At 36.1% G+C, this 14543-nt stretch overlaps 1 protein-coding gene across 3 annotated transcripts in view; it reads left to right on the top strand.

Moving 5' to 3' along the window:
• The window catches only part of twin (CCR4-NOT transcription complex subunit 6-like twin), a 526944-nt gene that overhangs the window by 404 nt on the left and 511997 nt on the right, over positions 1–14543 (top strand). The window contains exons 1-3 of one of the 3 annotated variants that reach the window (XM_018444223.1): positions 445–594; positions 1421–1736; positions 1848–2029. In XM_018444223.1, the coding sequence (XP_018299725.1) occupies positions 1429–1736; positions 1848–2029 (490 nt within the window). In that variant the 5' untranslated portion in view covers positions 445–594; positions 1421–1428. Of the gene's footprint in view, positions 1–444; positions 595–936; positions 1007–1420; positions 1737–1847; positions 2030–14543 lie in introns of those variants that run through there. The other 2 variants (XM_018444225.1, XM_018444224.1) reach the window with 2 other exon arrangements.

Raw genomic sequence — 14543 nt, 5'->3', positions numbered from 1 at the left:
GATTGTCGATCAGTTCAATTGGCGAATCACAAAATTTCTATATATATATGTATATAATCTCATTGTCTCAAGTCTAATTTTCTCTTCTATATGTCGAATAATAGAAAGTCGATAATTCTATTTATCTCAATAAAATAGTGCAGTTATTTGAAGCTGATCGCTGATAAGTTAATCGGAAATGTCGGAACTCTCGAGGACGCCCAAGTGAAGAAGATAAGCAAAGAAAAGTAGAAAGTTCGCCATGAACATGGTGCCAAAGAGAGAGTCAGAGCTCTCTCCGTCTCTCACAAATTTCCCCCAGATGCCCCAGAAGCGAGACATGAGACATCTCCCCTAGCGGCGCGCGCTTGTAGCGGCGACGGCGGCGGCGGCGGCGGCTCTCCACGGCTCTCGCGCGTGTCTTGTGCAGTTGGCGCGACGTCGCGTCGGCTGCTTCGGGAAGTTTCGGCCAATCGGGCAGCTCCGTTCGGCGCACGATCGGTGCAGTTGATAAATGGAGGATCCGTGTTTGTCAAGGTAGTTTTGTTTACGCGGAAATTTTCACTCGGTAACAACTCCCCGTGCGTTTCGTCTGTGCGGAAGGGGTAGATGAAGGTACGTAAAGATCGTCGCGCGCGTGGAAATGCCGCTCTCGGCGGCCACCGCCGCGTCTACGGTGTGGAAATCGGTCGAACGCGTCGGCCTGTCCTCGCGAGCGTACAGTCCCTCTCGGGCAGGATGAGTGGTTGACGCTGAAAAAATTCGCCACCGCCTGGCGAAATTTGCACCCACGTGCGGCCGGACCGTCCCCGGTTGCTCCGTCGTCGCATTTCGCGTCGAAATCACTGAGTTTCTGGCTCGTCCGGCCGGAGTGGCTCGCGAAAACCTTGTTTCACTGTCATAGGTTATGAGCTTGTATCTGATGTGCCTTTCGTGCGGAACAAATAAAATCCGTTGTCTTATGATTAACATCGTTCTCCCGCACTAATTTTGCGAGTTTGAGAGATCTGCTCGTGCCCGACATGAAGTTCGAGTCACAAGTTGCTACATTTTCTGTTCTCTTTTCTATGAGACTGAGGCACAAGCCTGATTGTTCTAATTGACTGACTTATCAAGAATACTGATCTCACGTTGATCCTGTTATGTATCTCTCAGATACACACGTCTTTTTTCTTTTTTAATTCCTTCAAAACAATATAGTCTGCATACACTAGTATCTAATAAGGTGTATCGAGATATGAGAATCTTTATGTCAACTATTCAAACTTTAATAGATGATACTTGTAATAACATAAAATAACTTCTTTAAAGATCCTTTCATTTTGTCATTATATAAAAATTTGTGTCTGAGAGATGTATTATAATGTGTGACATTTAAACTGCAAGAGATTACAAATATAGTATTCTTATTTTAACAAGTCTTTTGTTCTTTTTTTCCTAGAATTTAAGATGTCCCGCAATCACAAGGACAAGTATGAGAACTCCAACCCGCGTCGTATGTATACACTCATGTGCCCTGAGGACTATCAATCGGGGAAGAAATCTCATTGGTCGGAGTTGGAGATAACAGGCAGTATACGAAATTTGAGCCCCAATTTGTGGCAAATGACTCATCTAACAGCTCTGTATCTGAACGATAATAGTCTGCAGAGGTTGCCATCTGAGATCGGCCGTCTTGTTAACTTGCGTATTCTAGATCTGAGTAGCAACAAGCTGCGCAGTCTGCCTGCTGAATTAGGGGAGCTCATCTATCTCAGGTATGAGAAAACAGAAAGTATGAGTAAATGGAGAAACATTTACTTCAATAATGAGCACATTCAATAGATCTTTTTTTTTCATGTGATAAATTTGTTATCATATTGTTCCAGGGAGTTGTTATTGAACCAAAACTTCCTTCGCGTGTTACCGTACGAACTAGGAAAGTTGTTCCAGTTACAAGTGCTAGGACTTCAAGGAAATCCACTCAGCAAGGATGTGATGGCGTTATATGGAAACGGAGAACCTGCGGGGACGAACAAGCTGCTGACGTACATGTTGGACAACTTACAAGGTAAGTGGAAAGCTTTTATTTATTGAGCAAGTTTTCAAAGACATTTGAATCTCTTTTCAAAATTTTTTTATATATTTTCTGTCATGTTAAAGTAGTAAGACATGCACCATCTGCTTGGTAATGATGATAATAAATATTGAGGGAACAGTGTCCAAATGATTAGAAACTAAGAATTTAGAAGAAAAATTTCTTTACGAAAAGTTCAAACTTATTTTGTTTAGTTTATAAGTTCAAATAAAATAATTTAATTGTAATCTTTCAAATAAACCGATATGATTTGGTGCACACATGTAATCACATAGCATTCAAAAAATCAATATCGAATGGTCTTTTCTATTTATATTTGCAATGTTTTTTTTTATTTGCACTGAAATCGTGTATGGTCGTCGGTATAAAAAACGACTGTTTTATCTACACGACATTCGACATGGTCTCTTAACGATTTAATGTCGTTTGTGACAGATGACGCCACGTGTTCCGTTTAGATACCTAAAGGTGAACGCACATAGAAGTAGAAGTAAGCAGCAAGCAGTAAGCAGTAGTGCCTGGTTTATGCTTCAGTCTTAATCCTAAAATCCTAAAATTCAACCAATGGAATACAGATTTTAGTTAGGACCAATTAAGACTGGCAGACTTATTGGCTGAATTCTAGGATTTTAGGGTTAAGACCGAAGCATAAACCAGGCATAAGACGTACGAAGTAGGCAATTAACATTGCCAGTATATCTATAACAGATAGCATATAAAAGATAGCGGTCTTACGTCTTACTGCTTACTGCTTACTTCTACTTCTATGTGCGTTCATCTTAAGAAAAACTTAAAAAATTAATGTTATTTCTTCTGATCTTTTTATAATCTAAACTTTTATAATCTATATATAATGTTACATTTGTGTGTGCGTATTAATATCAATTTCATATTAATATCAATTTCATGATAATATATTCTTATTAAAGATTAAAGTCACAAAAAAATTTTTTCTTTTTTCGGAAAATATGTATAAATATGAAGATTTTTATATTTATCCCTGCTTGAATTAAAGTTCAGAATGTAATTAGTTTAAAAGACATTTGTGTATAAAAAATACTTTGTCAAAATAGATAATACTGATGTAAGATTAACTTTCCTAAGAAAATAGTTAGAAAAGCCAATAATGTTCCGTAAATATTTAGAGTCCTTTGCAGTACTTTCGAGTTTCCAAAACTTCCGAACTTCATAAACGCTTTTTTGACTATCAGATCAGTCTTTATCAAAAGGAAATCTAATTATCACCAGCGCGAGCATTAATCTTTCGATTTTTTCTCTTTTACGCTCGGATGGGTGGATGGGTGGGTGGACGATCGAGCTTGAGTTTACGCTCCGTGGAAAACGAATGTTCATGAGAAGGAGTCGCAGTTAGAGAGAGAAAGAGGAGACTCGTCGGAGGGCGTGATCCTATCCATTGTGTTGTGCGCATTTTTGCCGGTTACCCGATCGCCTGAAAGGTCTCGGCTGTACCATTCCGTTTATCCATTGTTCTCTGGGACTTTTACTGTCTGATACCGCAACACCGTACGTTGCCAGTCATTTCCCCTTCGCGGCTCCTCCGCGGGATGTTCTTGCTCGTCATCCTCTTCGTCTTCACCCTCTCCCTCCCCAAGTCTACTCGGCTCTTCTTTTTTTCATTTCATATGGAGTCACCCTCTTATTTGAAATCACGCAGAAAGCATCTGAATTTCACCGTCGTCAAACACGTCTTGTACACCTGTCTCCGTTGGGATGGTCTCGTTTCCGTACGTGAGATGAGTACGCATTCGAAAAGGATAAATAAGTTAGGAATTTCTGTGAAAATTCGGCATTGCGAATGCACATTGTCGGGATGAATTAAATAATCAGGAGTTTATGTAGGTAAATTTAGTTAAAAATTAGGATAAATAATATTAAAATTGATACATGTTTTGGACATAATCTGTTGATATTGCAGATACAGAATTATAGTAGATCTAAAGAGGCAACTATAAAATCGAGGAACATTTGAGACGATCTTTTTTAATTTATCATTCATAAATTTATCATTCATAAAATTTAATATAAAGTAATTTTTATAGGTCTCTCATGAACGAACTTATGCGCACGTTAAAACGTTCTATAAATTTTTATAGTACGCGCATAGCCCATAATTCGTGACGGCTTAAGAACGAACTTGAGTTAAGAACATTTAATATTAATGGTCTGGCATTTAGTGGCCGGGTCGAAGGGGTTAAAACTCGCTCGTAAAAATGATGGTTCCTTCCCCTAACGGGTTAACGGGGTATCTCTCATATAAGGTTGCATGCAAATTTATTTGCCTTTGAACGTACGCATATACACGGCAGAGTTCGCGCATTGTTGCCCGTAGCTTTCCGCGAGATCGGCTGAATACGAGTGTGCGAAAGTGCACACACGATGATTTATATAGACGTATTTGGCAGAGCGCCGCGCTGCGTTGTGGGAGCCCGGAGTCCCGGAAACAAATTTATGCACATTGTATCAGCGAGGATCTCTCGACGGCATCGTTGTCACGACTTCCCAGAAGTAACGTGACTACGATTGCGCCATAATTGGCCTAAGTGTGCCCATTGTGTTCGTGTCACTTGCGTGTCGCCTACAGGTGTCTCCTCCACTTTGTTGTGTCTCGCGATTTATGTTCGTCGAATTGCGAAACATCGGAGACTAGTTGCTTGCGCCGAAGTACCTTTGTGTACTGCCTTCGTCTATTTTATATTTCGCAATGATTTATTGCGAAGTAAAAATCTTCAATGTCATATCAGTAAATTTGGATAGGACAATTTTTTATGGATATAAATAAGAGATTTAAATATTGTAAACAAAAAAAGTTAGAAATTTTTAAATACAATTAACTGAAGTCTAATGAAGTTTCTTTCAACTTTTATTAGCGAGTTACTTTACGTAAAGGATTGAAAATCTTTTATTTAATCTTCCTTTTATTTTTTTGTGTAATATGTTTATTAATATCCAAGTTTGGTATATATATATATATATATATATATTCAGGGTCATATTTAGTTGTCTGACAACATTTGTGTAACAAAAATAACGCTGTTTTCTTAGGTTGAAAGGAAACCGGGTCTCGCGCCAGCGGGCCGAGTGAAAGGGGTCTCTGGATCCTCCGAAAAAGAAAATTGTTATCCACGATTCACTTGGCTGCCCGCGGCCCATCGAGTCATCTCACCGTGTAATTACACGGGGGCCCGATCCGGGATAATTGAGGACGAAACCGAGGGGAGAAAGTGAATCGCCGTCACTTTGCGTACACGGTATGATTCATTCGTTATTCGGCGTACACGGTGTGTACCCACGCGAGGAGATGGGGCCCCAAACAGGTCCATAACTAGGGCGTAACGAAGACGGCACCTGCTGCGATTGCATAAATCGGTCGGGGCGCCAATCTTGTCGATAGCACTTTGATCTTAATATAATAAAATTTTATGAGAATGATATACACGATTATATATTATACATTATATAATGTTAGTTACATGTAGATATTCAACAATATAAAGTAAATATAATAGCATGACGTACAAAGAGAACTATTTCTTAATTAACTTTTGAAGAGTCAATTAAGATTTGATTGCAATACTATTTGTGTGTTGTAGTTAATTTTATTTTTGAATATATTGTGCTTTTGAAAATTTTATTTAAATTTATTTCCGTCATGGGCTTTGTCATAAAAAGAGAGAGAAGTTGAAACGACACTGATCTCGACTTCGAAAGCAAACATGAGCATGAATTGTAATTGCACGCTCTAACAATTTGTGTCACTGGTGGATGTCCTCATTAACTCGTATTCGCCTACTTTTTCCTCGTGCATGGAGATGTGATTCAAGTATAGTGTTTCTTTAAAAAGATGAGCTTTCTTTAACAAAAAAGGGCTCGATTTCGACGTCACGGTAATAAATAAAGATAAGCTCTCGTAACGTTGGTAAACGAGAGCTTTCATAAAATTAAGTAAACGTTGAGGACCTCAGATTAAAAAGAGGTTTACACTGTCTTTTGACACAACTGGGTTTATTAAGAATCGTCGCTGCAAAAGTTACTGCAAGCGGTGTATAATTATTTTCGTATTTCCACGTAAAGCTAGAAATATATTTGTTTCCTTAGTTTATTTTCGTGTAATTTTGAACTTAATATGAAAAATTATTGAAGGCGACGTGATACTTTGCGAATTCATTTTTCCTTAAAGGAATATTAATTTAGAAGAACGTGATATTTTTTGTCAAAGCGTGGGTTTAAATTATTGGACATTCTACTCTGTCATCGTTACGCTATTTTAATACTAGAGACAGTGAGTATAATAGCACGTCCATTAAATAAGTTCGTCACTGTTTCCGTTATGAAAAGGAAAGCATTTGACGTGAAAGTAATTGAAAGTAGCGTTACTTGTATTGTTTTAGGTCATCGATTAATATTTCAAAGTCACGCGTACTCTTCCGGACATGAATCATGTATAAACCCGAGGAAGTCATTTTCAAATCATTTTCACATGGCATTTAAAGTCAACTATATTTTCTGAATGCTTACATTATTAAAAGTTACAAAGTTATTTTATCAAAATGCAGATATTTAATCGATCTGACAACTTTTTATTATTCAACTTTTTCGTTATGTATTATCAATTATTGTAATTATTTATTATTATAATATACTAGCATTTCATTTGCTGTTAACGCGCAGTCTGTATATTAAATAATTTATTAGATTTAATATTCGATTTTTATTTTGAGACAATTTAATATTCTCTGTGTTCTATAAATAATTCTTTTTTAATTTGTTAGGTCTCTTAATTTACAATGCAAATGACTGCTGCATTCCAGTCCATGTTTATCCATATCTAGTCCATCGTTTGTTTATCATGTTCGTCCTTCGATTACACTGTTTGTCATAGAATGACACGGTTATTTCAGTCTCGAGTTTAGCTATCTACACTGGCACTTTGTAATAATTGACTGTCGTTTTTTTTTAGAATTACATAACTCATTGTGCTTAAGGACATCGCGATGCGCATCGATTACGTTTCATTTTTATGGACGGTATTGCGCGATGCTATTTTTGGATTAGTACTTACAGCCGGTGGTTCTTCGCGTACTCGTCGAACGATTCGGACGTGGGAAAGCATGGAGTGTTTCCGACGAGAAAACTCGTTTTTTTGTCTGGTATACTCCCCCGCAAAAGTTTCGTTCTTTTTAACTGCCCTACGCTCGGGACTTCGAACGAAAATTACTTCGTTCGTTAAGATGAAAGGTCTGCTCCTAGCAAAAATTGTATCTGCTGCTCTATATTCTGCCACTTACTAATTATGCAGGAGGTTGGATTACATTTCCAGATATTCGATCCTTTATCGAGGATAGATAATAAAAATTTGATAGCATCGTGAAGAAACTTATTTATTACGTTTATTGATTTAATGCCAATAAGCTTTCTTACTTGGACTTCATTAGTAATCTATTAATTTATTTTCTGAGAAATTTGTGTGATGTCCCACTACTGAAGCACATTAGTGTATTTTATTTTTATTTATGAGAAATTTATTTATATATTTTATTTAAAATTTCTTTATATTTTTTTGTAATTTTTATTATATTCTTGTCAGCCAAAATGTATTTTTTATTTTTTATAAAACTATCGCTAATTTTTAAAACATTGAATTTCTAAAGAAAATCATTATTACTTAATCATTTTTTTAAAAAGACATTCTATAGCTTAATTTATTCACTGATTTTATTATTAATATTTTTGTTCTAGACTGACTAAATAGATTACAGTGTTAAAGTGATTAAAATCCAATGACAATACTACTTTATATTGGGAAAGAGATTCACACGGATTTTATAATTTAATAACCTCTATGCTATATATATATATAGAAATTGGTATCTGTATCATAACTTTATTAAATCGATTTATAATATTAATAATTGTCAGTCTAGTCGTTCTGGAAGTTTTGCAAAATGTATGAAAAGTTATATTTATGCTAACGCATTATTTTAAGGAGTAAATTTTTAAACAGAAATTATATTTTAGATATGATATAAATTTTCGACATTTGATGATTGAAATATTTTCATTTAATAGAAAGAAATATTAATTAATGACATAATTTCTTTTAAAATATATTTTTTTATTTTTTGTAAAACTATCGCTAATTTTTAAAACATGGAATTTCTAAAGAAAATCATTATTACTTAATCATTTTTTTTAAAAAGACATTCTATAGCTTAATTTATTCACTGATTTTATTATTAATTTTTTGTTCTAGACTGTAATTGATTCTATATTCGCGATGGATAATTTAATTAACTAAAATTAGCGCGTTAATGAATAATAATAGAACAAATTTTGACTATTCGATCGAAATACTGTGAATAAAAGAGAATCAATGCTTAATAAGAATTATTTAACAACCATTCTACGTAACACTCCGTTTTTCCGAAATAATCTCATCAGCTCTCTATAAACGACAATCCCGACGAGTGGGAAGTTGACTCGTGCCCTCGGGAACCGAGTAACCCGAATTCACGTTTAGCAGTCGACAGCCCGAAAAAGATTCTTTTATTTTTTAATTCCCCGTCGTATGAACGAATCCGCACTGACGGCACATGTCTCATTCGCGGAGAGGTCTCTTTATGTCGGCAATAACATCGGGACGTGCCTTCTTGATAGTAGGACACGTTTCGAATCCCAGTCGGATCCCCTTCTTGTCTTCCCCTGCTCTCATCGAGCCGGACCAACTGGTTACGTTCTCGTTCTCTCGCGACTTCCAAGTACACGGTTGGTTCACTTTCTACCGAGAGCACCTGACCCGCGTGCCACCCATTGGGCCCCGCCGCCACCGCCGCCGTCGCCACCGCCGCGAGTACTTTCCTCGCTCGGGCTATCATTAACCTGGCCGAGCAAACCCGCCGTTAAATCGTTCCGCGAGCGGCGGATAACCACCAGCTCGTTTCCCCTCGCGAGTTATCGCCGCGCGCTCAAAGCCGCCGACGTCCGTGGTTAAGGAGCATTCGAGCTCTTTTTCCCTCGCCCCCTTTCCGCCCCCTTTCCGCCTCCTTCCCCCCTTTCCCCCTCGCTCGCGCCATTATGAGCCGGCGATCGATGTTGTTTTCTGGTCACCGTTCTCCGAGGCAGATGGATTCATGATTAAATCTCTGAATTGTCATTGAGCCTCTCCCCACTCTTCGTCGAAAAGTTGATCCGCGCGAGACAGGTGGCTGTCGCACGAATGTTTCTGGAGAAGAAACAATTCGTTTCAAGATTAATGCGCTCTACACTATCGAATGGATAATAAATATACAGATTTGAGACGTACATTTATGACCGTGCAAAAATTCGCGCTCGAAATCGACGTATGTTCGCCATCGCTTTCGAAATATTATGGAAGGTCTTAAAGGTAAAATTTCTCGCGAATATCGCTTCGAGTTGAGCCGGATATTCCGTCACGGGCACTTCAAAATTGTACGAGCGGAATCGCATCGGCATATACCTCCCGTCACTAAACAAGTTTATTGAGGTGAACGAGACTTACACGGAGTGTGTGCATCCGATCTGCCAATCGAAATAGCTTCGGCAATAATGAAAGTAGGGCAGTCCGTCGTTTCGCCGTTGCTTCCGCGCACGATAACGGAAAAATATGAAAGGAACGAAAGCAGCCGCGACTCTCTGAGGTTACCAAAACTTTAAATGGATGTCGTGGCCTCGGTGCCAAAAGAGGGAAAAATGATTAGGGTATGGAAAGCATACTTCATGTGAGCGCGTTTGGCTTTCTTATCTCTTTGACGAAAAGAAGGCCGTCTGCTACGTTCGATCTTTCATGACAAAATAAAATAAATAGTGAACAGAATTTTCTGGCTTCTTACATTTTACGATGTAAATTACTATAATGAATATAACTGAATATAAGTTTGTACATTATTTATATTTTAAATGTAGTATGTATGCATTTATTATATGCTGTTAATACCCCCCCCCCCATAAATGTATTAGACTTTTAAATTGATTACATTATAAATATATCGAATTTTTGTTCGATATATTTATAGATGTATATCGAGCTATAAGTCATTCAGTCTCGTCGTTTTAATTTGTTTATATATTGCAAATAATGATTTATCAACAATTCAGTCGGGGCCTTCGATTTCCTATAATCCTCAGCAATTCATTTCGCGTGAAATATTTGTGCGATGACCTCCACGCTTTTTTTTGTTAATATCCGTATACACTTTAGATTTGTATTTTAATAAGGGGATTTGAGAGAGAGAGAGAGAGAGAGAGAGAGAGAGAGAATCGATTTATGATTTTTGTTCAGGTCAATGTGTGTCAGTAGGTTCTTATTTCTTCAACATTTCTTAGGATTACGAGCCTACATTAATTTAAATGAAAAATGCTGGCTTATTAAGTGGGCTCTTTCTAACGATGTTATATAATGCAAAAATTTACATCTATATATAATACTATAAATTATACCGTTATATAGACGCAATAACATTGAAAGCCTATACCTGAAACTTTATTGAATTATTCATAGGTACGTTAAAAATACTTTGTATTCAGACATAGTATCTTGTTACGAGAAAGTATTATCTTGATATTTCCTTAGTATTATGCAGGCTAGAATTATTCCATAACATGAAACTCAAAAAGGAAATATAAGATACATACGCAATATTGTGATAAGATATTGAAATAATGTCTTCGTCTCTAAAGATAGACTAGTAATATTTCTGCAAGAAGTTCTTCATAATACGCTCAAATTCTGCTGTATCACTTGGATCCACTTCAATTTCTAAATAAAGGAATAAATTTCTATAAGGCATTCGTGGCAAGAGCATTAGCTTAACTTCAGCAACTGCAGCGCATGTATATTCAGCTCTCCACCGATCGTACCATGCAGACGTATATGTATTATGTATGGTTCTGCGTTTCCCTGCGAGCATGTTGCTTGATGTCGAAGAACACTCACCTCGGGATACCATTGTTCCGGCAGTTTGCGTACGAGTTATAACTTTATTCGTCGACCCATAACCCCGAATCCATTCTGATCGACAAATCCGCTCGCTCCCCTTGTCCCCTGTTTCTCTCTCTCCTCTCTCTCTCTTTGTGCCCCCGTGAATCACGTCGACGTATGCCCTAAGTACATGTGTACGCGAGCATAACGCACGCGATTTCCTGCCTTTCTCCAGACATGGTGGTTCGGGCAACAAACGAGGCGAATCAAACGATAAGGCATTCACTTGCAGACTCGTGCACGAGAGAAGTGTGTGGGCAGTAAGCAGCGCGCCTATTATAATGAGGCTCTCCTTATCTCTATGAACTTGCCGGCCCTACTCTTTTTTTACGTTTTGTTGCCTCTAGCCCCTGAACATCTACGGTTTCAGGAAGTAGAGCATAGTCCGAAAATATATAGTCCATAGATTTATTCAGCTGTGAGAAATTTTTGGGAAAATTTCGTAAGAACTTAAGAAGTTTACTTCAACATTTTAATATTTGAAGAGAGAGAAGAGTAAAGATAATACGAGAATTTATTTTGCAGTAAAATTTTTTTACATATTAGTAAATATATTTACTCTCTTATTTGTGTTTAAACGTTCTCGGTTTATTTTACTTAACATTGTTTATCATACGTCGCCTGAAAAAACGTCCTTCCATATATGTATATTACGGTTAATATCATCATACTCCTCGGTAGTCGAATTGGAAGGATGTTCGCACAGAATTTGAGAAATCCGGATTCGAATCCCATTTGAGGTGATATTTTTCGTAATAGTTATTGACAAATTTTCAAGATGCTAACAAGGGAAGTTCGGTAAGTGTAAAATTGAAAAAATCTGAAACTTTGCATAATTAGAGTAGATAGGATTCAATTATATGAAAAAAATTTTTTGCTACAATTTGGTTTTAGAGGTGTAACACCCTTTTGAATATAATCTATTTTTATATTTCTAATCGAATATCTCAATTTTTTTAAATATTTAACATTTTCAAAAATTCGAATTTCCCTTATAAGTAGCATTTATCATATTATTAAATCAATAATCAATTAATTTAATTGTGAGATTATTATTTCACAGTTTATGATTGTGTTTCAAGTTCGATAAACCGAATTGTCGTACAGTCTATAACTGATAATTATATTTGTACATTCAGATATGAATATCATTAAGCACCAAAATCCGAATTTGACCGAAAATTAGTTTTTTTTTTGTCCTACATATTTGTGTTTAAACACTTTTTGGTTTATTTTACTTAATATTAAATATATCTAACCTTCTTTGTGCTCTTTTTGGATGAATTAAATTTTTTGTTGGTTTGTTCTAGTCTTTCTTGATGCCCTTTTATTTACGGAATTCGATAATTCAATGTGTGCTTATCTTATTTTTAGATTTACGTGGAATAACTTTAGTCAATATTGGGAATTTTATATTACTTCGTAACAAGATCATGTTGATTGTAAATTTTTTTAACGTAATTATGAATTATTTGATAACGTTTTAGGTACATTTTACATTAGGTTTTCTTTTTCTACCTTTTATAAATTTCGTTATATTTTTAATTATTTTATATCTTTACATACAAATGTATAAAATATAGAAAGATATGGATGTATTTGATTAATATTGTCATAGCTAGAAATCTAAATAGAAATCCATTTGAAATTAAATGCACTGTGTACGAGAAGCGGACGGATTAATAATAAAGCAATTATTGCTTTAGGTAATGAAACTGTTATATATTCTTGATTTATCTATTATTAAACAAGTTATTATATTATTATATAAATAAATCATGAATTAATTTAGTTCGACTATTATTGATTAAATTTTCATCATATTATTACAGTGGTGATAGTTTGGTAATAACTGGTATAATAATTTACATTAATTATTTGCATCGAGAAATTCACCCAAGTTCTCAATGGAGGTATCGATGACCACAACAACCGCCAGTAACTGTGCTAGTTGCTCGCTGTATAAGGAAGGTGAAAGGTTCAAATTTCGCTCTATTCTGAATTTCTCTCATTATCGTTTCTTCTGCTCTGCTCGCCTCGTTCTTTTCCTAAATCCTTCCGATCTTCCACGACCTCGAGTTACCACCCTCGCCGACCTTTTATTCCAAGGGGAAAGTTTAATGAGGGGGTTTTTCTCAATTGCATACCAGTCGGTCTCTCTAAATTCGAGATCTGCTTAAGTTTCGTCTTAATGACGTTACTTTCGCAGAATGCCGCCGAGTCGATCGTGGAGAGGAACCGCTCGCGAGCTCGTAACCGTTAATAGTGCGGCGAGCGATGGAATACGATTGGAGAACCTTTATGAAGTATTCATTCGGCGCGATCGATTCAACTCGCTTCCATTCTTGCCGTAATAAAAGCAATCGCGCGCAATCGAACGGGTCGGAAAATGGTTAGAATTCTGCCTATCTTTACGTTTTATTGTTATTCTCGCTGTTACACTTATTGTATTTGTTATTGCACATAAGAAAGTCACAATGTTTACTTTTTAGATTTGCGTTCTGAATTTAGACATTAATTGCATATATGTAAATAATTGCATATATATAGATAAGTTCATTTGGATTTTTCATACTTTGAAATTGATTTAAAAAATGCTAAACATATTTTTGTTGCATCCTTTTATTTGGAGATAATGCGCGATGATATATAAAAGTCTTGTTTGCTTTTAATATATTCAATTTTGATAAATCAAATGTTTCAGTTTTACATTTTGTATATAAGTTTTTATGTGCTTCTTTATTACACCTTACTCGCAATAATACGATTGCACTTGAATTACAAACGTAAAATGTTTTTACTGTATATTTCTATAATTCTATTGAATATTAACCTCTTTCATCCCATTATCGTTCTCGCACTTCTTCATTAAATATCGCACGATAGAGTACACCAAGTGTCTTGTTAAATGCAGTCGAGAGATCCCATCGTCCTTAAGGCGGGATTATTAATTAATAAGTTTCGGGACGAGAAACTTCTCAGAATTTCCTCTCGCCGCTGTACCATAAATTTGCGGGGTATTCCAAGAATAACCGACTGTTCCGAGGAGAGATTGCGTCTACTTTCTATTCCGTAGCCGTCGCCATCTTCTGAATCCGCGTTAGGAAGACCGGAAAGATCCTAGAGCGCTATATGTATAGAGAAACTAAGAGTCTGTCGCCATAATTTCAATCGTGCGCGTTTCTCAACTTGGCTGAATTCTCATGGAACAACGCGGATTTATGCGGATTGTGTTGAATAATTATTTAGCAGAATATTATATATATAGTACATGTATTTCTGTCACTAATTACAAATTTATGAAAGTTATAAAACACTGCATTGAAATAAAAGTAGAATAATTGAGAGAAATTCTGACTTAATAACGCATATTAATTGTATTGTCAGGAACGAAACAAATTTTAATTTAATTTCAAATTTTATTTACTTCATTAAACCATATTTTTATCCAAATTTTACTCAAATGTTATA

The sequence above is a fragment of the Mycetomoellerius zeteki genome, unplaced genomic scaffold (assembly GCF_001594055.1).
Source record: "Mycetomoellerius zeteki isolate Tzet28-1 unplaced genomic scaffold, Tzet1.0 scaffold149, whole genome shotgun sequence".
In the NCBI taxonomy this organism is placed as follows: Eukaryota; Metazoa; Arthropoda; class Insecta; order Hymenoptera; family Formicidae; genus Mycetomoellerius; species Mycetomoellerius zeteki.
Note: the sequence above shows the minus strand (reverse complement) of the source record. Positions and strands in the feature narration are given on the sequence as shown.